This window comes from Oncorhynchus keta, chromosome 36 (genome assembly GCF_023373465.1).
Source record: "Oncorhynchus keta strain PuntledgeMale-10-30-2019 chromosome 36, Oket_V2, whole genome shotgun sequence".
In the NCBI taxonomy this organism is placed as follows: Eukaryota; Metazoa; Chordata; class Actinopteri; order Salmoniformes; family Salmonidae; genus Oncorhynchus; species Oncorhynchus keta.
Window position 1 is genome coordinate 13814738 of NC_068456.1, and position 27378 is coordinate 13842115.

The 27378-nt window shown below is 45.9% G+C and overlaps 1 protein-coding gene and 1 long non-coding RNA gene across 24 annotated transcripts in view; one reads left to right on the forward strand and one right to left on the reverse strand.

Moving 5' to 3' along the window:
- The window catches only part of LOC118369681 (calcium/calmodulin-dependent protein kinase type II subunit gamma), a 112719-nt gene that overhangs the window by 30869 nt on the left and 54472 nt on the right, over positions 1-27378 (reverse strand). For all 23 annotated transcript variants that reach the window (XM_052498538.1, XM_052498539.1, XM_052498543.1 and 20 more), the window contains exons 4-12: positions 19461-19515; positions 18917-18982; positions 14334-14406; positions 11770-11872; positions 8857-8940; positions 8678-8772; positions 611-733; positions 385-468; positions 227-269 (exon numbers count right to left, since the gene is read on the reverse strand). In XM_052498538.1, coding sequence (XP_052354498.1) covers positions 227-269; positions 385-468; positions 611-733; positions 8678-8772; positions 8857-8940; positions 11770-11872; positions 14334-14406; positions 18917-18982; positions 19461-19515 — 726 coding nt within the window. The remainder of the gene's footprint in view (positions 1-226; positions 270-384; positions 469-610; positions 734-8677; positions 8773-8856; positions 8941-11769; positions 11873-14333; positions 14407-18916; positions 18983-19460; positions 19516-27378) is intronic.
- Positions 2531-3877, forward strand: LOC127916507 (uncharacterized). The gene is made up of 3 exons (XR_008095085.1): positions 2531-2569; positions 2633-2695; positions 2822-3877. It is a non-coding gene; the product is annotated as an uncharacterized LOC127916507 (long non-coding RNA).

A 27378-nucleotide genomic window follows, 5' to 3' on the forward strand; every position in this document is an offset into this window, starting at 1 on the left:
AAAGTGGATATAAGAACAAAAAGCTCAATGCATCTACTTAGGGAAGTGGTTGAGAGAGTGTTCAAGGCAGTTTCCTCTCCGAGGGAAATTCAATCCGAGGTAAGGACACTAAACCTCTGAACACACAGAAATGTATTATTGCCTATCTTTGGATTACTTTGACGGACTAGAACGCAGAAGAACACTAATGCCATTCTAAATGTGAAGACCCAGATGCCCCCCTCACCTGAGAAGTTTCTGGTCACCAGCATGGTGGTGAGGATGGCTCCCTGGAGAAGACAGAATACAGAGGTAGAACAGGGGATAATATACAATCTCTCAAACACAACCGATTGGATATATGTGTGTGCACCCAAGTGAGTGTCCGTGTCTGTACACACTCACCTTGAGTTTTCTCCTGGCGTTAAACTTGCGCAGGCACTCCACAGTCTCTTGGCGGTGCATCATGGAAGCCACTGTGGAACGTTGCTGGTCGGGGGAAGAGGAGCAGAGAAGTAACAATAAATCAATGATTACGCCATCACAGCACCAGTTATGAAGGTAAAATGGGGCCAACGTTACCATAAATGTAACAGCGTGTGAGTGATAGCCTGGTGATGGGGTGACTTACGCAGATCCATGGGTGCTTGAGAGCCTGGTCAGCAGTGATCCTCTTGGCAGGGTTGATGGTCAACATCTGGTTGATCAGGTTCTTGGCTTCGGGGGTCACTGTGTCCCACTCTGGGGAGGGGAACTGGGAGGGAGGGAGCGAGGGGAGGGGGGGTGAGAGAGAGAGAGAGAGAGAGATAGAGAGAGAGAAAGAGAAAGAGGAGGATAAATCATTAGAGATGCACATTAAGTAAATACGGTACAACGACAAATACACAGATAAACATACAGTGAGTTCCAAAAGTATTGGGACAGTGACATGCTTTGTTGTTTTGGCTCTGTACTCCAGCACTTTTGGATTTGAAAGGATGCAATGACAATGAGGTTAAAGTGCAGAGGGTATTTTCATCCATATCGGGTAAACCGTCTATAAATTACAGCACTTTCTGTACAGTCACCCCATTTTAGGAGACCAAAAGTATTGGGACAAATAATCTTATATGTGTATTAATGTAGTCCAGTGAAGTATGTGGTTGCTACCATGATTACAGATAATCCTGAATGAATCGTGAATAATGATGAGTAAGAAAGTTACAGAGGCATAAATATCATACTCCAAAAAAATGCTAACCTCCTCTGTTATAGTAATGGGGAGAGGTTAGTATGTCTTGGGGGTATGATATAAAATGCTAACCTCCCCTGTTATTGTAATGGTGAGAGGTTAGTATGTCTTGGGGGTATGATATAAAATGCTAACCTCCCCTGTTATTGTAATGGTGAGAGGTTAGTATGTCTTGGGGGTATGATATAAAATGCTAACCTCCCCTGTTATTGTAATGGTGAGAGGTTAGTATGTCTTGGGGGTATGATATAAAATGCTAACCTCCCCTGTTATTGTAATGGTGAGAGGTTAGTATGTCTTGGGGGTATGATATAAAATGCTAACCTCCCCTGTTATAGTAATGGGGAGAGGTTAGTATGTCTTGGGGGTATGATATAAAATGCTAACCTCCCCTGTTATTGTAATGGTGAGAGGTTAGCATGTCTTGGGGTTATGATATAAAATGCTAACCTCCCCTGTTATTGTAATGGTGAGAGGTTAGCATGTCTTGGGGTTATGATATAAAATGCTAACCTCCCCTGTTATTGTAATGGTGAGAGGTTAGCATGTCTTGGGGGTATGATATAAAATGCTAACCTCCCCTGTTATTGTAATGGTGAGAGGTTAGTATGTCTTGGGGGTATGATATAAAATGCTAACCTCCCCTGTTATTGTAATGGTGAGAGGTTAGTATGTCTTGGGGGTATGATATAAAATGCTAACCTCCCCTGTTATAGTAATGGTGAGAGGTTAGTATGTCTTGGGGGTATGATATAAAATGCTAACCTCCCCTGTTATAGTAATGGTGAGAGGTTAGTATGTCTTGGGGGTATGATATAAAATGCTAACCCCCCCTGTTATAGTAATGGGGAGATGTTAGTATGTCTTGGGGGTATGATATAAAATGCTAACCTCCCCTGTTATAGTAATAGTGAGAGGTTAGTATGTCTTGGGGGTATGATATAAAATGCTAACCTCCCCTGTTATTGTAATGGTGAGAGGTTAGCATGTCTTGGGGGTATGATATAAAATGCTAACCTCCCCTGTTATTGTAATGGTGAGAGGTTAGTATGTCTTGGGGGTATGATATAAAATGCTAACCTCCCCTGTTATAGTAATGGGGAGAGGTTAGCATGTCTTGGGGGTATGATATAAAATGCTAACCTCCCCTGTTATAGTAATGGTGAGAGGTTAGCATGTCTGGGGGGGTATGATATAAAATGCTAACCTCCCCTGTTATTGTAATGGTGAGAGGTTAGTATGTCTTGGGGGTATGATATAAAATGCTAACCTCCCCTGTTATAGTAATGGTGAGAGGTTAGTATGTCTTGGGGGTATGATATAAAATGCTAACCTCCCCTGTTATAGTAATGGTGAGAGGTTAGTATGTCTTGGGGGTATGGTATAAAATGCTAACCCCCCCTGTTATAGTAATGGGGAGAGGTTAGTATGTCTTGGGGGTATGATATAAAATGCTAACCTCCCCTGTTATAGTAATGGTGAGAGGTTAGTATGTCTTGGGGGTATGATATAAAATTCTAACCTCCCCTGTTATTGTAATGGTGAGAGGTTAGCATGTCTTGGGGGTATGATATAAAATGCTAACCTCCCCTGTTATTGTAATGGTGAGAGGTTAGTATGTCTTGGGGGTATGATATAAAATGCTAACCTCCCCTGTTATAGTAATGGGGAGAGGTTAGCATGTCTTGGGGGTATGATATAAAATGCTAACCTCCCCTGTTATAGTAATGGTGAGAGGTTAGCATGTCTGGGGGGGTATGATATAAAATGCTAACATCCCCTGTTATTGTAATGGTGAGAGGTTAGCATGTCTTGGGGGTATGATATTTGAGCATTTGTAACTTTCTCATCATTATTCACAATTCATTCAGGACTACCTGTAATCATCATAGCATCCACATTACAGTGCCTTCGGAAAGTATTCAGACCCCTTGACTTTTTCCATATTCTGTTACATTACAGCCGTATTCTAAAATTGATTAAATAAATACAAATCCTCATCAATCTACACAATACCCTATAATGACAAAAAGAGAAAAGGTTTTTAGAATGTTTGCAAATGTATTAAAAATAAAAAACTGAAATACCTTATTTACATAAGTATTCAGGCCCTTTGCTATGAGCCTCAAAATTGAGCTCAGGTGCATCCTGTTTCCATTGATCATTCTTGAGATGTTTCTACAACTTGATTGGAGTCCACCTGTGGTAAATTCAATTGATTGGACATGATTTGCTAAGACACACACCTGTCTATATAATGCCCCACAGTTGACAGTGCATGTCCGAGCAAAAACCAAGCCATGAGGCAAAGGAATTGTCCATAGAGCTCCGAGGCAAAGCAATTGTCCATAGAGCTCCGAGACAGGATTGTGTCAAGGCACAGATCTGGGAAAGAGTACCAAAAAATATCTGCAGCATTGAAGGTCCCCAAGAACATAGTGGCCTCCATGAATCTTAAATGAAAGAAGATTGAAACCACCATGACTCTTCCTAGAGCTGGCCGCCCTGCCAAACTGAGCAATCGGGAGAGAAGTGTGGCGCACAATTGGCCCAGCGTCGTCCGGGTTAGGGGAGGGTTTGGCCCGGGGTAGGCCGTCATTGTAAAATAAGAATTTGGTCTTGACTCACTTGCCTAGTTGAATAAAGTTTTTTTTTTTTTTAAATATATGTAAAAGGCCTTGGTCAGGGAGGTGACCAAGAACCCCATGGTCACTCTGACAGAGTTCTAGAGTTCCGCTGTGGAGATGGGAGAACCTTCCAGAAGGACAACCATCTCTGCAGCACTCCACCATCAGGCCTTTATGGTAGAGTGGTCAGACGGAAAACATTCCTCAGTAAAAGGCACATGACAGCCCACTTGGAGTTTACCAAAAGGCACCTAAAGGACTCTCAGATCATGAGAAACAAGATTCTCTGGTCTGATGAAACCAGGATTGATCTCTTTGGCCTAAATGCCAAGCATCACGTCTGGAGGAAACCGGCACCATCCCTATGGTGAAGCATGGTGGTCGTAGCATCATGCTGTGGGGATGTTTTTCAGCAGCAGGGACTGGGAGACTAGTCAGGATCGAGGCAAAGATAAACAGAGCAAAGTACTGAAAGATCCTTGATGAAAACCTGCTCCAGAGCACTCAGGACCTCAGACTGGGGCGAAGGTTCACCTTCCAACATGACAACCACCCTAAGCACACAGCCAAGACAACGCAGGAATGGCTTCGGGACAAGTCTCAGAATGTCCTTGAGTGGCCCAGCCAGAGCCCGGAATTGAACCCAATCGAACATCTCTGGAGACACCTGAAAATAGCTGGGCAGCGATGCTCCCCATCCAACCTGACAGAGCTTGAGAGGATCTGCAGAGAAGAATGGGAGAAACTCGCCAAATACAGGTGTGCCAAGCTTCTAGTGACATTCCCAAGAAGACTCAAGGCTGTAATCACTGCCAAAGGTGCTTCAACAAAGTATTGAGTAAAGGGTCTGAATTCTTATGTAAATATGATATTTCAGTTTTTGCTAGCAAACATTTCTAAAAACCTGTTTTTGCTTTGTCATTATGGAGTATTGTGTGTAGATTGATGAAGGGGGAAAAACTACTGAATACATTTTAGAATAAGGCTGTAATGTAACGAAATGTGGAAAAAGTCAAGGGTTCCACAGCACGAGGCTCTTTGTGATTGAGACTCATTGAATTAGTGAGTACTATGGTAGAGATATTGAGGAGGAGGAGGAGGAGGTAGTGCTGGTCATGGTGGGCCTTTCCACTTCATTCGGCCGCCCAAACTAATGCCCTGGCTGGTCCTCATAATCACATTGCTTCCAGACTGCAGCTCTCCGTCACACGCAGACACATTACAAACAAACATGCACACCAGAAATGGGTACACACGCGCACCCGTGTTCGCACACGTACACACACACACACTGCAATCACACACAGACACACAAACACACACACAGAGAGTACACACATTCTCTCAGGGCGCAAAAAAAATCTGCCCACATTGCAGAGATGCCAAACAACGAAGCCTGCTATCTAATTACGAGGACTTATGAGGAAATATAATTGAACTGAATGGTGCTTTCAGACAGCAAATTAAACTAGATACAAATATAAATAAATTGAATCATAAATTGAAAGTCGAGGCGTACTTGGACATTGCCACATCGGAAAAGATTGCATCAAATCAATTACTGAAGCCAAAAACAATCCATGTTTATTCAGTTGCATTACACCTCATCCAATCAGATCTGATAGGACAATGGTCAAGACAGGAGTAGACTGTATGAGTTGAATAAAGTGCTAACCAGAGGTGGCCAACCATCCTCCTGGAGAGCTACTAGCTGTTCAGGTTTTTGCTCCAACCCAGTTGTAACACATCTGAACCTGAATTAGGAGGTAGTTAGTAACTATCTGGTTAACAGCTACTTGTTAGATGCTACTGCACAGTTGGATATAGGAACACAAGCATTTCACTACACCCAAAATACATCTGCTAAATATGTGTATGTGACGGATCAAATTTGATTTGATTTAGTAGAACCAGCTCTCCCAGGCCCTAAACCAAAGGTATACAGAAAGAATACAAAACACAGTCCTGCTGCATGTATACACATCAGAGCCTCCCTGTTAGCTTGTATTCCTTTTGAGTTGTATCCTGGGGCTGCCACAGTGCAGTAGAGTCTCCTAGGCCCCTCCCCCTGGGTTAGTAACTGCAGAGGGTCACTCTGACAGCCTCAATGGGCAGAAAACACAGCTCTATCGCAGCCAATTAAAAATTAACGAGAGCAAAATCTGGACCGGGACCGTTTCGGTCATTACGGGGACCTGAAGGGTATGTATGCACTCAGACAGGCACACACTCTCTTTTGAGCTCTTTCCCCTCTCCTCCCATCAGTTTAGTGTTAATGGCCTGAGTGCTGCTAAAAGCTCCTTTAAGCCCAACCCAACACCACTCCGCTGCTTCCCAACACCATTCCGCTGCATCCCAACACCACTCCGCTGCATCCCAACACCACTCCGCTGCATCCCAACACCACTCCGCTGCTTCCCAACACCACTCCGCTGCTTCCCAACACCACTCCGCTGCATCCCAACACCACTCCGCTGCTTCCCAACACCACTCCGCTGCATCCCAACACCACTCCGCTGCATCCCAACACCACTCCGCTGCTTCCCAACACCACTCCGCTGCATCCCAACACCACTCCGCTGCATCCCAACACCACTCCGCTGCATCCCAACACCACTCCGCTGCATCCCAACACCACTCCGCTGCTTCCCAACACCACTCCGCTGCTTCCCAACACCACTCCGCTGCATCCCAACACCACTCCGCTGCTTCCCAACACCACTCCGCTGCTTCCCAACACCATTCCGCTGCATCCCAACACCACTCCGCTGCATCCCAACACCACTCCGCTGCATCCCAACACCACTCCGCTGCATCCCAACACCACTCCGCTGCTTCCCAACACCACTCCGCTGCTTCCCAACACCACTCCGCTGCATCCCAACACCACTCCGCTGCTTCCCAACACCACTCCGCTGCTTCCCAACACCATTCCGCTGCATCCCAACACCACTCCGCTGCATCCCAACACCACTCCGCTGCATCCCAACACCACTCCGCTGCATCCCAACACCACTCCGCTGCATCCCAACACCACTCCGCTGCATCCCAACACCACTCCGCTGCATCCCAACACCACTCCGCTGCATCCCAACACCACTCCGCTGCATCCCAACACCACTCCGCTGCATCCCAACACCACTCCGCTGCATCCCAACACCACGCTGCTGCATCCCAACACCACTCCGCTGCATCCCAACACCACTCCGCTGCATCCCAACACCACTCCGCTGCATCCCAACACCACTCCGCTGCTTCCCAACACCACTCCGCTGCTTCCCAACACCACTCCGCTGCTTCCCAACACCACTCCGCTGCTTCCCAACACCACTCCGCTGCTTCCCAACACCACTCCGCTGCTTCCCAACACCACTCCGCTGCATCCCAACACCACTCCGCTGCATCCCAACACCACTCCGCTGCTTCCCAACACCACTCCGCTGCATCCCAACACCACTCCGCTGCATCCCAACACCACTCCGCTGCTTCCCAACACCACTCCGCTGCATCCCAACACCACTCCGCTGCATCCCAACACCACTCCGCTGCATCCCAACACCACTCCGCTGCTTCCCAACACCACTCCGCTGCTTCCCAACACCACTCCGCTGCATCCCAACACCACTCCGCTGCTTCCCAACACCACTCCGCTGCTTCCCAACACCATTCCGCTGCATCCCAACACCACTCCGCTGCATCCCAACACCACTCCGCTGCATCCCAACACCACTCCGCTGCATCCCAACACCACTCCGCTGCTTCCCAACACCACTCCGCTGCTTCCCAACACCACTCCGCTGCATCCCAACACCACTCCGCTGCTTCCCAACACCACTCCGCTGCTTCCCAACACCATTCCGCTGCATCCCAACACCACTCCGCTGCATCCCAACACCACTCCGCTGCATCCCAACACCACTCCGCTGCATCCCAACACCACTCCGCTGCATCCCAACACCACTCCGCTGCATCCCAACACCACTCCGCTGCATCCCAACACCACTCCGCTGCATCCCAACACCACTCCGCTGCATCCCAACACCACTCCGCTGCATCCCAACACCACTCCGCTGCATCCCAACACCACGCTGCTGCATCCCAACACCACTCCGCTGCATCCCAACACCACTCCGCTGCATCCCAACACCACTCCGCTGCATCCCAACACCACTCCGCTGCTTCCCAACACCACTCCGCTGCTTCCCAACACCACTCCGCTGCTTCCCAACACCACTCCGCTGCTTCCCAACACCACTCCGCTGCTTCCCAACACCACTCCGCTGCTTCCCAACACCACTCCGCTGCTTCCCAACACCACTCCGCTGCATCCCAACACCACTCCGCTGCATCCCAACACCACTCCGCTGCATCCCAACACCACTCCGCTGCATCCCAACACCACTCCGCTGCATCCCAACACCACTCCGCTGCATCCCAACACCACTCCGCTGCATCCCAACACCACTCCGCTGCATCCCAACACCACTCCGCTGCATCCCAACACCACTCCGCTGCATCCCAACACCACTCCGCTGCTTCCCAACACCACTCCGCTGCTTCCCAACACCACTCCGCTGCTTCCCAACACCACTCTGCTGCTTCCCAACACCACTCCGCTGCATCCCAACACCACTCCGCTGCATCCCAACACCACTCCGCTGCATCCCAACACCACTCCGCTGCTTCCCAACACCACTCCGCATGCTCTGCATGCACACATACACACTGGTCTCTCAGTGAATTCAACATAATATAATCATGCACACACAAATCTGTTCTAATCTCATAGAGGTGAATGGTAAACAGAGAGGGGGGAGGGGGGCAGATGGTCACTACTCACATCGTAGGCCCCAGCCTTGATCTGCTGATAGAGCTTGTGCTGATCTTCATCCCAGAAGGGAGGGTAGCCCACCAGGAGAATGTACAGGACAACACCTGAACACAGAACACACACGGGGGGGTGGGGTTATTACACACACACACAAGCGCACGCACACATTGAAGGAGGGAGTCACTCACCACAGGCCCAGATATCCACCGGCTTGCCGTAGGGGTCCTTCCTCAAGACCTCTGGAGAGAGGTAGCCTGGAGTGCCTGCAAAACCTACAGCAGCAAATAACGTGTCAAAAGGAATTAAACAACACAGTCTAGGATCTAATGTAAAGACATTGCAAGAGAAGTGTACCAACACAGCGTTCTATCATCCCCATTCAGGAGAGCTCTACTCTGCCCTACAGTGAAACTGAGAGGGGTTTTTTTATTGTCCAGACAAATTAATTATAGGTAGATCGTTGGAGATGTGGTTATCTTACTATGAGGTACTTTTTTATTCATAATGATCCTGACCTCTGACATGACCTTTGACCCTAGACTGCAGTTACCGCCTTCTTGCTTGTTATACCCACTGGAATATGTTTCCATGACGATTTGTTTTGAATACAATCTCGTGTTAGTGTATTTATTGGTATGTGGCTGTCAGTGTCATATAGTTTGAGACTTGTATCAGCAAAGAACAATAAATAATACCAAGGTTTACCGTAGACACCGTAGATCAAAGCTCAGTGAAACCAAGGTAAAAGGCAATAACTGACGTGTGTGATGGAAGTCACTGCCTTTTTCCTTGGTTTCACTTTAACTTTTTGCTCATCCTGCTAACATGAACCCCCATTTTCTCCATAACACAACAGGATATTTGTCCACATGATAAAGCATGTACAGTTGAAGTCGGAGGTTTATGTACACCTTAGCCAAGTACATTTAAAGTCAGTTTTTCCTCATTCCTGACATTTAATCCTAGTACAAATTCCTTGTCTTAGTTAGGATCACCAATTTATTTTAAGAATGTGAAATGTCAGAATAATAGCAGAGAGAAGGATTTATTTAAGCTTTTTTTTGTCATCACATTCCCAGTGGGTCAGAAGTTTACATACACTCAATTAGTATTTGGTAGCATTGCCTTTAAATTGTTTAACTTGGATCAAACATTTCAGGTAACCTTCCACAAGCTTCCCACAATAAGTTGGGTGAATTTAGTCCCATCCCTCTTGACAGAGCTGGTGTAACTGAGTCAGGTTTGTAGGACTCCTTGCTCGCACACGCTTTTTCAGTTCTGCCCAAAAATGTTCTATAGGATTGAGGTCAGGGCTTTGTGATGGCCACTCCAATACCTTGACTTTCTTGTCCTTAAGCCATTTTGCCACAACTTTGGAAGTATGCTTGGAGTCATTGGAAGACCAATTTGTGACCAAGCTTTAACTTCCTGACTGATGTCTTGAGATGTTGATTCAATATATTCACATAAATGTGCTTATGATGCCATCTATTTTGTGAAGTGCACCAGTCCCTTCTGCAGCAAAGCCCCCCCACAACATGATGCTGCCACCCCTGTGCTTCTCAGTTGGGATGGTGTTCTTCGGCTTGCAAGCCTCCCTCTTTTTCCACCAAACATAATGATGGTCATTATCGCCAAACAATTCTATTTTTGTTTCATCAGGACATTTCTCCAAAAAGTACGATCTTTGTCACCATGTGTGGTTGCAAACTGTAATCTGGCTTTTTAATGGTGGTTTTGGAGCAGTGGCTTCTTCCTTGCTGAGCAGCCTTTCAGGTTATGTCGATATAGGACTCGTTTTACTGTGGATGTAGATACTTTTGTACCTGTTTCCTCCAGCATCTTCAAACGGTCCTTTGCTGTTGTTCTGGGATTGATTAGTACTTTTTGTACGAAAGTACGTTCATCTCTAGGAGACAGAACGCGTCTCCTTCCTGAGCTGTATGACGGCTGCGTGGTCCCATGGTGTTTATACTTGCGTACTATTGTTTGTACAGATGAACACGGTACCTTCAGGCATTTGGAAATTGCTCCCAAGACTTGTGGAGGTCTACAATTTCTTTCTGAGTTCTTGGCTGATTTATTTTGATTTACCCATGATGTCAAGCAAAGAGGCACAGAGTTTGAAGGTAGGCCTTGAAATACATACACAGGTACACCTTCAATTGACTCAAATGATGTCAGAAGCTTCTAAAGCCATGACATAATTTTCTGGAATTTTCCAAGCTGTTTAAAGGCACAGTCAACTTAGTGTATGTAAACTTCTGACCCACTGGAATTGTGATACAGTGAATTATAAGTGAAATAATCTGTCTGTAAACAATTGTTGGAAAAATGAATTGTGTCAATCACAAAGTAGATGTCCTAACTGACTTGCCAAAACTATAGTTTGTTAACAAGAAGTTTGTGGAGTGGTTGAAAAACAAGTTTTATTGACTCCAACCTAAGTGTATGTAAACTTCTGACTTCAACTGTATTTAATGTATAAAAAAATGTAAATAACACATTTTTGACCAAATGTGCAGTTACTGCTCTTTTGCTTGGTATGGCAGTATTAATGAGTAGCATTCTGATCTGACACCAAGGAACCAGCCAGGCTTCCATTCAGAGATGTCCAGTCTGTCCCTGGAGTGGGCACTTTGGCAAGATAAAACCAATTCTGCCAATTTGGAGCGGATTCCTTTACACTGATCTAATAAACATATATTAATGTATGTGGGTACTCAGTGAAGGCCTGCTGGCCCTGGTTTCTCTCTGGGGTCTGGTGGAAGTGACAGGTTCAAACTGCTCTGACTTGAAAGGTAGACACGGGGGGAACAAATCAAATAGGTCTCCGATTAAAGGTGAGGAGCCCTACTATCAATACTGAACAACTTCTGGCCTCACTACTTTGATGTGTAAATACCAAGTGACATCATGCCAGTCAGTGAGAGATGGAGGGATGATAGGCAGAGAGATGAGCACCTGATAATGCAGAAAGAGGAGAGGGATGAGTGGGAGGAGAAAGGAGGAGGTAAAGAATTGTCATTAGCCCAGAGGACTGCAGTAGTAAGATCAGTGACACGACCATTAAAGCCCAGTGTACTGATCACCCATCTTACCGAACCATGCTTGCTCGTCTCCCTGCACGTCAATGGCCAGCCCAAAGTCAGCCAACTTCACTGCAGCTCCCTTCAGCTTACTGGCCAGGAGCAGGTTTTCTGGCTACAGACCAGAGCAAAACCACAGAGAAAGATAAAGAGAATCAATCAATGAGGCGAAACTAATTGAAGAACAAACTCCTTCAAGAGGCTATAATATAAAAGTCACAGACAGAGTTGAGTCATTCAACGGAACTGTGAGGTCCATGTACGCTGACCGCAAAACATGACCCGTATCTCGCTCAGAAATTCCATGAAAAAAATGTACTGTAGGTGAAAATGAAGACAGGCATGAAGTGGGTGGACATACATGGAGTGTACCACTGGGGGTCAGAGAGGGGCGTGAATGTAATTGGGTATGAGCTTCAATGCGGTGCCGAGGGCCCTCTTGGGCCTGGCTCAGTTTGATTCATGCTGCGACGGGCGCGTGACACTTTTGCTAAGTCTCTCTCTCTCAGGAGAGAGGGATACAGAGAGAAAGAGAATGGGAGAGAGACAGAGTGCAATAGAGACCTGGAGAACAGAGAAAGAGGTAAAGGGCAGAGGAGAGAGAAAGAGGGAGTAGACAGACAGAGGAGAGACAGAAAGACAGAGCGCGAGAGATGACAACCGTCGGGATGAATTAGTCTCTACACTGGCGCTGCAGCAGTGTGACGTCATACAGGTTTCCATGGTAACCCGGCTGCCACCAGCACCTCTCTCCTCCCCCTTTCTCTTCCCTTGTTTACCTTCAGAAATTCAGCCTCTGGAGATGCCATGCAGGCAGCCAGCCCATTGTAATAGTCTCTTTGTGTGTGTGTGTGTGTGTGTGTGTGTGTGTGTGTGTGTGTGTGTGTGTGTGTTTGGTGGTGTTCATCTCTTCTTTCCCTCCATGTACACTACCGTACAAAAGTTTGGGGTCACTTAGAAATGTCCTTGTTTTTGAAAGAAAAGCTAATTTTTTTTGTCCATTAAAATAACACCAAATTGATCAGAAATACAGTGTAGACATTATTCATGTTGTAAATGACTATTGTAGCTGGAAAGGCAGATTCTTTATGGAATATCTTCATAGGCGTACAGAGGCCCATTATCAGAAACCATCACTCCTGTGTTCCAATGGCACGTTGTGTTAGCTAACCCAAGTTTATCATTTTAAAAGGCTAATTGATTTCATTGCAATGAAAACTGTTGGTCTGATTAAAGAGGCAATAAAACTGGCCTTCTTTAGACTAGTTGAGTATCTGGAGCATCAGCATTTGTGGCTTCGATTACAGGCTCAAAATGTCCAGAAACAAAGACTTTCTTCTATTTCATATGGGCAGTGTGCTAGTTTTTACATGATGAAATTGCAAACGTGTGTTTGACACTAATGCTGCCTTTAACGTCAGATGAAAATAGAGCCCTTCGTCTTTATCTATGTCTCTAGTGCAACTGGCCCCCTCTCTTTCTTTAAAATGTCCGAGGCCTCACTCCATGGTAACAGCAAATATCATACACACAATTGTTTTACTCTCCTTGTGGGGACCAAACAATTGATTCCCATTCAAAATCCTACTTCCCCTAAGCCTTAACCTAACACTAACACTAAACCTAACCCCTAACCCTAATTGCAACCCTAACACTAACCCCTGAGCCTAAAATAGCTTTTCTACTATCCCACAAGGATAGTAAAACCAAAAACACACACTTCATTATTTCCCCTTCACTTACTGCTGGTCTCTGCGTTGGAGGGCTCTCAATCTGATGGCAACAGTAGTTACAATGCATTTGAGTTTCATGGAACACCTCCCAGCTGAATGACGGATGGTTTTACTGGCAAATGTACTCAGAATAATGGTGTTGATACAAGATGCAGTTTATAAGAGCTGAACATTCAAGTGGCACTCTGTGATGTTCAACATTCATCTTGTAGACTAGAGCACGTAAACGGCTTGCTCTTGACAAAGGTAATGCCTTAATGTCAAGCATGGGTCTGTTTTTCACCTAAACAAAAACAAAATAACTCTTTGAAGTGTTTTTCCTATTTTTAATACTGGAGTATGGTGATAAGTATCACCAGGCTAGCCAGCTTTGTGTCTATTCGCTGTGATGTCACCCTGGCTATAAATAGCAGCCAAATGGTGTTCGTCTGCTTTCGTCAGAGATACAGAGAGAGAGAGATACAGAGAGAGAGAGATACAGAGGGAGGGAGGGAGGGAGGGAGGAGGAGAAGAGAGAGAGAGAGTGAGAGAGAGAGACAGAGAGACAGAGAGACGGGCTGGGGGATGGTAATCACCTGAAATGCACTGTCTGGCTCAGTGCCTCTACCCACAATTCATCAGCACCAGCCCAGTCACTCTCTGTCTGACGTCCGAAAAGAAAAAAAAAAATTGCTCACGTGTGTGCAATTTTGTGCGAGTTTTGATTGGTTTACGTATACACGCATGTGTGTACGCATATGACCCTGTAAGGTTGCCAGTGGGAGGGCTTTGGGGGTTGGGGGCATGATGACGCCCCCCCTCCCAAACAGGTGTTGCACATTGCCATGGTGATGGATTACTCACCTTGAGGTCCCTGTGCACAATGTCATGCTGGTGCATGTGGTGGACACTCTCCAGGATCTGATTGATACACTGGCTGCAGAGAGAGGAGACACAGAACACAGAACGCACACATCAATGCACAGCAGACACATGACACCCACCACACACTGACACAGTCAGGGGTAGGAACTAATGGAAACCACTGGTTTATGGATCAGATGAGGTGAGTTTCCCCTTGCTGTTAGAGCACTTTGAGATTCACAAAATGAATCCCATTTATGACTACTGCTGATTCTTAATATTAGAAACACAACTACAGACTGATCGAGACAGACAGAGGGAGAGAGAGACAGCGAGAGAGACTGATCGAGACAGACAGAGGGAGACAGAGAGAGACACAGCGAGAGAGACTGGTCGAGACAGACAGAGGGAGACAGAGAGAGAGACAGCGAGAGAGACTGATCGAGACAGACAGAGGGAGACAGAGAGAGACAGAGAGAGACAGCGAGAGAGACTGATCGAGACAGACAGAGGGAGAGAGACAGCGAGAGAGACTGATCGAGACAGACAGAGGGAGACAGAGAGAGAGAGAGAGAGACAGCGAGAGAGACTGATCGAAACAGACAGAGGGAGACAGAGAGAGAGAGACAGCGAGAGATAGACTGATCGAGACAGACAGAGAGAGAGACAGCGAGAGATAGACTGATCGAGACAGAGAGAGAGACAGCGAGAGATAGACTGATCGAGACAGACAGAGGGAGACAGAGAGAGAGAGACAGTGAGAGATAGACTGATCGAGACAGACAGAGAGAGACAGAGAGAGAGACAGCGAGAGATAGACTGATCGAGGCAGACAGAGAGAGCGAGACAGAGAGAGAGCCAAGAGAAAAACAGCGAGAAAGAGCCAGACAGACAGAGAGAGACTGAAAGAGAGCAAATAGGGAGACTGAGAAAGACAGAGGGATGCTGAGAAAGACAGAGGAAGAGCAACTGTGCAGAGGACTCTGTGTGGAGCCAGAGGAACCTCGCTAGCCTCAGCCCTTTTTCCCTAATAGCTCTGTTTTCTTTGAACCCAAAAGCCTGCGAGACAGCAGATATATTAGCATGTCCCCTCAGCGCCAAGGCAAATTTCCTACTGTCGACCTCACATCTGTCATATCCTCCCCACAATCTGGCTGGACGAATTACACACACGCAGTTATATTCCATCTAGATGGGCCTACCACTCAAATGGAGTTTTAAGGCAAAGGTCGAGTAATAATGAAGTTGTTGCTTTTTGGCCCTTACTCGAAACATTGCCGGCAACTGCCAAGGTGACTTATCTGCAGTTTTCCACGATCTGTGGGTAAAAACAACCACCTATTTGGGCTACATTATCAGAGATTTCATCTGTAGACTCACCACAACTGCCATAGTGAATAAGGTCATTATCAACTTCAGTATGTGTGAGGAGAAGTGGGTTTGATAGTACAGGGTCCGGTTTCTGGTTTTTGGTTCAACCTTCTATTTACTCTCTAACACATTGTATTACTTAAAAACAGACCTGGGCAGCCACTAATGTGCTGTTTTACATCAATCAAGCATTGAGAGAGAGCCCCTTTCCAGAGAGAGAGAGAGAGAGAGAGAGAGAGAGAGAGAGAGAGAGAGAGAGAGAGAGAGAGAGAGAGAGAGAGAGAGAGAGAGAGAGAGAGAGAGAGAGAGAGAGAGAGAGAGAGAGAGAGAGAGAGAGAGAGAGAGAGAGAGAGAGAGAGAGAGAGAGAGAGAGAGAGAGAGAGAGAGAGAGAGAGAGAGAGAGAGAGAGAGAGAGAGAGAGAGAGAGAGAGAGAGAGAGAGAGAGAGAGAGAGAGAGAGAGAGAGAGAGAGAGAGAGAGAGAGAGAGAGAGAGAGAGAGAGAGAGAGAGAGAGAGAGAGAGAGAGAGAGAGAGTCCTAGGAGGCCGTGGTACTCGTGATATATTCTCTGTGTTTTTCTTTCAGAGTAATCAGGAGAAAAGCATGTCTTGTGTCCAAATTTGGCCAAATCTGTGCCCTGCATTCCACTACGCAGGCACCAGAACTGCCTTTCCCCAATAAAGTCTCCCCGTCTCTTGCCCTCTCTCCCTTCCTCCCTCCTTCAGTCTCGGGGAGACATGGGCCTACACACACACATTTTCAGAATCCATTTCCCCTTCACTCTCTGTTGCCACTCTTATCTTTCATACACATTTGTTCTCACTCTACCCACACTCTTTATCTCCCCCTCCTTGTCCCCTCTCCTCTTTTTCTCACCCTCTCTTGGTTATCCAGTCTCTTTCCCTGTCCCTCTGTTTCTGCATCTCCCTCTCGTCTCCGTGTACTAGTGAGGAGTCACACTCCCAGAGGCATTTTTCACCCTATCTATCATATTCACTCTCTTCCTCTTCTGCTTGATTAAATGAGCAGCTCAGGCAACGTGGTTGAGCCCGACCCCAGAAACTCTTTGCAGCCAGAACAGAGCAATGAGCCTCCATAATGTCCACATGCTGACTGCAGCTTCCTTCCCCCTCTGAGAGCCACACTCACCCCTGGCCCACACCAAGTTTCATTCTCTCCCACACAGCACACAAACACCCTGCCAGGACAATGCTCACCCTAGGGAGGAAAGCATGAGTGTGGTACTGCATAGTTGCAAATAAATTCATTAAAAATCCTACAATGTGATTTTCTGGATTTTTTTTCTCATTTTGTCTTTCATAGTTGAAGTGTACCTATGATGAAAATTACAGGCCTCTCTCATCTTTGTAAGTGGGAGAACTTTTGCACAATTGGTGGCTGACTAAATACCTTTTTGTCCCACTGTATACACAATATCCATGTGGTGAAGAAGAGGATGTATTTGCCAGTATTAAGTTCATATGTACAAAGGTTTCCAAAGGTACATGTTATGATATAGACACAGCTGTGTTTCAACGGAAGCCAAGTGAGATGCAAACAAACATAGGTTGGGGGCAACAGTTGCAGTGTTGTGTGTTCTCAACATGGATGTAGAATGATAGTGTGTACTGTACTATATACAGTACCAGTCATAAGTTTGGACACTCTTACGCATTCAAGAGTTTTACTTTATTTTTTTTACTATTTTCAACATTGTAGACTAATAGTGAAGACATCAACACTTTGAAATAACACATATGGAATCATGTAGTAACCAAAAAAGTGTATATATTTGAGATTCTTCAAAGTAGCCACCCTTTGCCTTAATGACAGCTTTGCACACTCTTGGCATTCTCTCAACCAGCTTCATGAGGTAGTCACCTGGAATGCATTTCAATTAATGGATGTTCCTTGCTAAAAGTGTATTTCCTTCTTAATGCGTTTGAGCCAATCAGTTGCGTTGTGACAAGGCATGGGAGGTATACAGAAGATAGCCCTATTTGGTAAAAGACCAAGTCCATATTATGGCAGGAAGAGATCAAATAAGCAAAGAGAAAATGACAGTCATTATTTCATTATTTTCATTATTTTGAAAGTTTCTTCAAGTGCAGTCACAAAAACCACCAAGCGCTATGATGAAACTGTCTCTCACAAGGATCACCACAGGAAAGGAAGACCCAGAGTTACCTCTGCTGCAGAAGATAAGTTAATTAGAGTTACCTTCACCTCAGATTGCAGCCCAAATAAAGTAACAGACACCAGCTGTTCAGAAGAGACTGCGTGAATGGTGGAATTTCTGCAAAGAAACAACTGCTAAAGGACACCAATAAGAAGAAGATACTTGCTTGGGCCAAGAAACATGAGCATTGGACATTAGACCGGTGGGAATCTGTCCTTTGGTCTGATGAGTCCAAATTTGAAATGTTACGTTCCAACCGCCGTGTCTTTGTGAGACGCAGAGTAGGTGAACAGATGATATCTGCCTGTGTGGTTACCACCGTGAAGCATGGAGGAGGAGGTGTGGGGTTGCTGTGCGGGTGACACTGTCAGTGATTTATTTAGAATTCAAGGCACACTTAACCAGCATGGCTACCACAGCATTCTGCAGTGAAACGCCATCCCATCTGGCTTTCGCTTAGTGGGACTTTCATTTGTTTTTCAACAGGACAATGACCCAACACACCTCCAGGCTCTGTAAGGGCTATTTGACCAAGAAGGAGAGTGATGGAGTGCTGCATCAGATGACCTGGCCTCCACAATCACCCGACCTCAACCCAATTGAGATGGTTTGGGATGAGTTGGACCGCAGAATGAAGGAAAAGCAGCCAACAAGTGCTCAGCATATGTGGGAACTCCTTCAAGACTGTTGGAAAGGCATTCCTCATGAAGCTGGTTGAGAGAATGCCAAGAGTGTGCAAAGCTGTCATCAAGGGTGGCTACTTTGAAGAATCTCAAATATAAACTATATTTGGTGACTACATGATTCCATATGTGTCCTTCCATAGTTTTGATGAACCATGTAGAAAATAGTAAAAAATAAAGAAAAACCCTTGAATGAGTAGGCGTGCCCAAACTTTTGACTGGTACTGTTTGTGTGCATATAGGAGTGTGTGTGTGTGTGTGTGTGTGTGTGTGTGTGTGTGTGTGTGTGTGTGTGTGTGTGTGCGTGCGTGCGTGCGTGCGTGCGTGCACAGGAGTGTGTGTGTGTTCCCACCTGGCATCGGCCTCACTGTAATACTCTCTGGCAACAATGTCTTCAAACAGCTCTCCACCGGTGACACTGGGAGGAGAGAAACAACAGCTTAGTTGACACATGGACACCAGTCTGGAACCATGATGGTATGATGGCAAACACCCAGTCTACCAGAGACAACAGGAAACACAGCCCAGAGAGAGCATGTTCCACTGGACACACACACACACACACACACACACACACACACATAAATCAGGGACTGGAGATGGTTAACACTGGTGTACACCACTGCCGATACCCATACACGCCATCAAAGCCTCTGGAGTACAACAACAAAGTAGGTATTACTGTAACTAAAGAAATAAACATTTCTGATGGTTCTGGGTATTAGATGTACTCATGATAATAATGTGGTCATTCAGCAGACATAATGAACTAATACACATAGTCATTACATGTGGCCTCTGTAGGAATCAAAGCCACGTTGTATTCTCTGGTGTTATAAGCAGTAAGCACCATTAAGTATGAGAGTTGTGAGAGTATACGGTATCAGTATACTCACAGGTCAAAGACAAGGTAATGGAAGCCTTCCTCTGAGATACTTTCGTGTAGTCGTACTGTAGGACAGACAGACACACAGACACACAGGGAGAGAAACAGAGAAGAGAGTTAAATAACAGCCATCCCTCATCTCCTTGTCTCTCGCCTCGTCAATTACCCACTCCGCTTTCGCCCTGAGCCCCAGGGACGCACTTAGGACAGTGAGAGCTTGTTTGTGCCACATTGTGACCTACAGTTCCTGGAAAGCAAGATATTTGTGTGGGCAAACGCACACTCCCTCAATCCCCTGTTGCCTCTGGCTGTGGAAGTGAAGCCCCTTCTGGGTAGGAGGTTACGCCGTTTCATTCAGGTGACAGGAGCAGGTATCAGTGGGAGTAGCATTGCACTGCCACTTACGTCCTGTAGCATGTCTGTTCACGGTCTTCAGTGGCCAGTATAATACACACGATGTGTTAGCATGTGGCATGTGTGGCGTAAGAGATCAAGTTTGTACTAACACATACTGTATGTGTTAGTAACACCTCAGTGATATACAGACGCAATGAAATCCGAACATTCCCAATCCTAATGATCCACCCCTTTTCCGATGGATGACACACACGTACCCATGCCTGGCATGCCTCTGTGTGAACAAAGGGGAATAATGTAGACGTTCCCACTGAGCTTCTGTGCTCACCATGGAATACCAGGATTTCCACTGGGAACACACAGACTTCCAAAGCTAACGCCATTCAAAGCATGGTGAGCAACCATACAGGATGTGTGTTTGTGAGTCAACATGTGCCTGCATAAGTGTGTTCCTGTACTGTAGAGAGAGTGTTTAGTTATGTTTGATAGGAGGTGAAGGCCAAAAGTGCGTATCAAGGGTAGGTGGTGTGTGTGAGTCATGTGTGTATAGGCCTGCAATGTCTGTCACGTGTGTTTATGATGCAAAAGGGAGCGAAGATGCCACAGTGAGGGGGCAGAGAGTCAGTGTGTGCGTGCGTGTGTATGTGTGTGTTGGAATGAATTAGCTTGCCCTGCCAGTGGCAGTGCACTCCGTTCCTCCCTTCCCCTCTCTCTACCTTTCTCTCTCAATTGCTCCCTTTGTTAGGAGTTTATCCGCAGTCCAAGCAGAAAACATGACAAGCTGTCCCTTTGACAGAGAGGTGAGGTGAGGTGAAGGGAAAGAGATGGAGAGAAGGAGTGTGCTTTAGGGGAGAGAGAGAGAGAGAGAGAGAGAGAGAGAGAGAGAGAGAGAGAGAGAGAGAGAGAGAGAGAGAGAGAGAGAGAGAGAGAGAGAGAGAGAGAGAGAGAGAGAGAGGAAGGGGATAGGTGAGAGACAGATGGGGAGGGCGGGTGGACCAGCAGAAAGAGAGAGGGACGGCCGGACGGACAAGGAAAAAGCAATTGCGAAGAGAGGAGAATGCAGAAAGAGGGAAGATAGTAACGAGAAGCAAGTGAAAGCAAAACTAAAAATGCAAAAGGAAGGAAGAGAGAAAAAGGAAGTAGGTGCTTGCGTGTGTAGTTTGAAGATGTGACTGGGTGAAGCTCATTAATATAGTCAGGCAGTAGGAGAAGAGGCATTCATGCTGTGCTATGAACTCTTCTTTCGTCCTCTCCTCCCTCGCTTTATCCGGTCCGCCCTCCCTACCTATCCCCCTTTCTCTCTATGGCTTTGAAAGTGTAATTACATGTTGTCTCACTGGCCTGCTTGCTGCTGCCTGCTCACACCCACCTGCTCACACCCACCTGCTCACACACACACACCGCACACACACACAGTGCCCCCCCGTTTTCAGCCACACAGCTAACCACCAACACAAATCTCACGAATTGACATTCCTGTTACACATACCTCACATACACACTCGCACAAACACACACCTGCATCAGTGGCGGTTGGTGCCGTTTAAGATGACTGAGGATAATTCTTTTTTTTCATGAGCATGGCATTATTTCTATTACAGCATATTGGATGACTGCCATTCATGTTCCATTCACCCAGTTCAATGTAACATCGATAGGTTACGGCTACTACATGATACTCAAATTTTCACGGACACATGGACAGATAGTGACACATTCAATACTGCCTTGCACATTCTTGCCTGCGTCTAGCTGATCTAGGGTGTAATCATTAGTCCAACAGTTTCAAACAAGAGTTTCTATTGGACAAATTCAGGTATGTTTATCTCCATTTCGTTCTGTTCGCTTCCGTTTAAGAAACCTTTTCAACAGAATCGGCGGAATGAATCCGCCCCTGATCACATGTAAAAACAGTTCACTTTCATAGCAGCCAAGTTGTATTCCTTCTCACTACGCGCTCTCCTCCTTTCACGTTCTCCCTTTGTTTGTGGACTTCAATGCACAACCCATTAGCTGTGTGTGACCAGGTGAAAAAACCATTCCAAGCCAAACCACTACACGTTACACACAGCCTACATCGTGGTCACCATATTAGCTAAAGTAACATCATAGACAACATAGCTAATATAACTAACACGCTACAATCATGCAGTACAGCAGTTACAGTTTGGCCATTACAGCTTAGCAGGTGGCAATAAATTAGTAAAACCAAAAGTGTACTTTGACTTGGAAGATTTCCAGTGTTGTGTTGGATAATCATAGCCAAAGAAATGACTTTGTTCAAAACTGTTCAACTATTGTTTTCCTCTTTGAGTCAAATACTCACCACATCTTATGCACTGCAGTGCTAGTTAGCTGTAGCGTACATGCTGACCACACCACTCGCATTGCAAAATAAATGTACACATACATGTTAGTCAAACATTTAATCTTAACAGCTCTGCGTAGCCAGGCGCTAAAATAGAACTTGGTTCTATCCTTGACGCCTGACGCGCTGCAAGTCCCACCTCTCCCATCTCCTCACTGGAGAGGAGCATTTTAGGAACATACAGTTGAAGTCGGAAGTTTACATACACTTAGGTTGGAGTCATTGAAACTCGTTTTTCAATCACTCCACAAATGTCTTGTTATTAACAAACTATAGTTTTGGCAAGTCGGTTAGGACATATACTTTGTGCATGACACAAGTACTTTTTAACTGTGCCTTTAAACAGCTTGGAAAAATCCAGAAAATTATGTCATGACTATAGAAGCTTCTGATAAGCTAATTGACATCATTTGAGGTGGAGGTGTACCTGTGGATGTATTTCAAGGCCTACCTTCAAACTCAGTGCCTCTTCATTTGGGAAAATCATGGGAAAATCAAAAGAAATCAACCAAGACCTCAGAAAAAAAATGGTAGACCTCCACAAGTCTGGTTCATCCTTTGGAGCAATTTCAAAACGCCTGAAGGTACCACGTTCATCTGTACAAACAATAGTACGCAAGTATAAACACCATGGGACCACGGAGGCGTCATACCGCTCAGGAAGGAGAAGCGTTCTGTCTCCTAGAGATGAACGTACTTTGGTGCAAAAAGTGCAAATAAAAGGACCTTATGAAGTAGTAAAATGGCGCCGGAAGAAATGGCAGCAGTTTAACGGGCGCCCAACGAATTGTGCTATTAAGTGGGTTTCTTTTGCATCATTTGTAACTTATTTTGTACATAACGTTTCTGCAACCATATCTTACGGCAAAAGAGAGCTTCTGGATATCAGGACAGTGATCACTCACCTCGGATTAGACAAAGATTTTTTCTACAACAAGGACGACGCACAAGACATTCTCCAAACACACCACAGGGCCGACATCCCCGTTATTTGCGAGAGGAAGCGACGCAGGTACAGAGGACAAAGAGCTGGATGCCTGGTCAGGACCCGGAGAGGGCAAGTGGGGAAGCTGCCATTACCGTCAATACTACTCGCCAACGTGCAATCATTGGTCAATAAACTAGACGAGGTACGTTCACGAATATCCTACCAACGGGACATCAAAAACTGTAATATCCTATGTTTCACGGAATCGTGGCTGAATGACGACATGGATATTCAGGTCACAGGTCACTCTAGTAAGACGAGGGGGGTGTCTGTGCATATTTGTAAACAACAGCGGGTGCACGAAATCTTAGGAAGTCTCTAGATTTTGCTCGCCTGAAGTAGAGTATATTGTGATAAATTGCAGGCCACACTACTTAGAGTTTTAGTGCCTAGAGTTTTCAGCAAAATTTTCGTGGCTGTTTATTTACCACCACAGACAGATGCTGGGACTAAGACCGCACTCAGTCAGCTGTATAAGGACAAACAGGAAACCACTCAAACAAACAGGAAACCACTCACCCAGAGGCGGCGCTCCTAGTGGTCGGAGACTTTAATGCAGGGAATCTTAAATCAGTTCTACCAAATTTCTATCAACATGGTAAATGTGCAACCAGAGGGAAAAAAATTCTAGATCACATGTACTCCACACACAGAGACGCGAACAAAGCTCTCCCACGCCCTCCATTTGGTAAATCCAGTTACAACTCTATCCTTCTGATTCCTGCTTACAAGAAAAATTAAAGCAGGAAGCACCAGTGACTTGGTCTATAAACAAATGGTGTTTTGCTATCACAGACTGGAACATGTTCCGGGATTCTTCCGATGGCATTGAGGAGTACACCACATCAGTCATGGCTTTATCAATAAGTGCATCGAGGACATTGTCCCCACAGTGACTGTACGTACATATCCCGACCAGAAGCCATGGATTACAGGCAACATTCCCACTGAGCTAAAGGGTAGAGCTGCCGCTTTCCAGATGCGGGACTCTAACCCAGAAGCGTACAATAAATCCTGCTATGCCCTCCGACAAACCATCAGACAGGCAAAGTGTCAATACAGGGCTAAGATTGAATCATACTACACCGGCTACGACGCTCGTCTTATGTGGCAGGGCTTACAGACTATTACAGACTACAAAGGGAAACACAGCCGCAAGCTGCCCAGTGACACGAGCCTACCAGATGAGCTAAATCACTTCTATGCTCACTTCGAGGCAAGCAACACTGAGGCATGCATGAGCGCATCAGCTGTTCCGGACGACTGTGTGATCATGCTCTCCGTATAAGACGTGAGTAAGACCTTTAAAAAGGTCAACATACACAAGGCTGCGGGGACAGACGGATTACCAGGATGTCTGCTCCGGGCATGTGCTGACCAATTGGCAGGTGTCTTTCACTGACATTTTCAACATTCCCTGTGCCCAACAGTCCCTGTGCCCAAGAACACAAAAGCAACCTGCCTAAATGACTATAGACCCGTAGCATTCACGTCCGTAGCCATGAAGTGCTTTGAAAGGTTGGTAATGGCTCACATCAACCCCATTATCCCAGAAACCCTAGACCCACTCCAATTTGCATAACGCCCAAACAGATCCACAGCTGATGCCATCTCTATTGCACTCCACACTGCCCTTTCCCACATGGACAAAAGGAACACTTATGTGAGAATGCTATTCATTGACTACAGCTCCGCTTTCACACCATAGTACCCTCAAAGCTCATCACTAAGCTAAGGATCCTGGGATTAAACACCTCTCTCTGCAACTGGATCCTGGACTTCCTGACAGGCCACACCCAGGTGGTGAGGGTAGGTAGCAACACATCTGCCACGCTGATGCTCAACACTGGAGCTCCACAGGAGTGCGTGCTCAGTCCCCTCCTGCACACCCTGTTCACCCACGACTGCATGGCCAGGCACGACTCCAACACCATTAAGTTTGCAGATGACACAACAGTAGTAGGCCTGATCACCGACAACAACGAGACAGCCTATAGGGAGGAGGCCACTCCATCGCAGTGCCACCATCGCAGTGCGACGCACAATTGGCCTAGCGTCGTCCGGGTTAGGGAGGGTTTGGCTGGTAGGGATATCCTTGTCTCATCGCGCACTAGTGACTCCTGTGGCGGGCGCAGTGCACACTGACCAGGTCGCTAGGTGTACGGTGTTTCCTCCGACACATTGGTGCGGCTGGCTTCCGGGTTGGATGCGTGCTGTTTTAAGAAGCAGTGCGGCTTGGTTGGATTGTGTTTTGGAGGACGCATGGCTCTCAACCTTCGTCTCTCCCGAGCCCGTACGGGGAGTTGTAGCGATGAGACAAGACAGTAACTACTAACAATTGGATCCCACGAAATGCGGGAGAAAAAGGGGGTAAAATACACATTTTTTTAAATAAATGTAAATGTCGACCCGGACTATTTGCATTGTGTGCCCCCCCAAACCCTCTCCCCCCTCCCCAGCCCCTCTTTTTTACGCTGCTGCTACTCTCTGTTTATCATATATGCATAGTCACTTTAACTATGCATTCATGTACATACTATCTCAATTGGGCCGACCAACCAGTGCTCTCGCACATTTGCTAACCGGGCTATCTGCATTGTGGCCCGCCACTCGCCAACCACTCTTTTACGCTACTGCTACTCTCTGTTCATCATATATGCATAGTCACTTTAACCACATCTACATGTACATACCACCTCAATCAGCCTGACAAACTGGTGTCTGTATGTAGCTTCGCTACTTTTATAGCCTCGCTACTGTATATAGCCTCGCTACTGTTTATGTATTTTTACTGTTGTTTTATTTCTTTACTTACCTATTGTTCGCCTTATACCTTTTTGCACTACTGGTAAAAGCCTGTAAGTAAGCATTTCACTGTAAGGTCTACCTACACATGTTGTATTTGCCGGACATGACAAATAAACTTTGATTTGAAGATGCTGGAGGAAACAGGTACAAAAGTATCTATATCCACAGTAAAACCAGTCCTACATAGACATAACCTGAAAGGCCGCTTAGCAAGGAAGAAGTCACTGCTCCAAAACTGCCATAGAAAAGCCAGACTACGGTTTGCAACTGCACATGGGGACAAAGATCGTACTTTTTGGAGAAATGTCCTCTGGTCTGATGAAACAAAAAATAGAACTGTTTGGCCATAATGACCATTGTTATGTTTGGAGGAAAAAGGGGAGGCTTGCAAGCCAAAGAACACCATCCCAACCGTGAAGCTTGGGGGTGGTAGCATCATGTTGTGGGGGGGCTTTGCTGCAGGAGGGACTGGTGAACTTCACAAAATAGATGGCATCATGAGGAAGCAAAATTATGTAGATATATTGAAGCAACATCTCAAGACATCAGTCAGGAAGTTAAAGCTTGGTCGCAAATGGGTCTTCTAAATGGACAATGACCCCAAGCATACTTCCAAAGTTGTGGCAAAATGGATTAAGGACAAGAAAGTCAAGGTATTGGAGTGGCCATCACAAAGCCCTGACCTCAATCCTATAGAACATGGACAGAACTGGACTGAACTGAAAAAGCATGTGCGAGCTAGGAGTCCTACAAACCTGACTCAGTTACACCAGCTCTGTCAGTAGGAATGGGCCAAAATTCACCCAACTTATTGTGGGAAGCTGAATGTTTGACCCAAGTTAAACAATTTAAAGGCAATGCTACCAAATACTAATTGAGTGTATGTACATTTCTGACCCACTGGGAATGTGATTAAATAAATACAAGCTTAAATAAATCCTTCTCTCTACTATTATTTTGACATTTCAAAGTCTTAAAATAAAGTGGTGATCCTAACTGACCTAAGACAGGGAATTTTTACTAGGCTTAAATGTCAGGAATTGTGAAAAACTGAGTTTAAATGTACTTGGCTAAAAGTGTTTGTAAACTTCCGACTTCAACTGTATACCCATGTGGGTGATTGAAAGATTAACTGAGGTCCACACTCCAGTCCAGTTGGTGTTGGTAATGCACCTTAAAGTTGGTTGCCAACTTTAAGACAACCAACTTCTTCCACAGAATAAGAAGACTACTGCTGAAGAAGGAGAAATTAGTTTCCCCTATTATCTGTGGATTAAATGTCAGAGTAGAGAATACACGATTTTGGGTGAATCAAAATGAGTAAAAATTCATACAAAGATCTGTGAAAAAGGGAACTTGTGCATTTCAGGTATAATAACAACCCAATGTATATATTCCAGGACAATT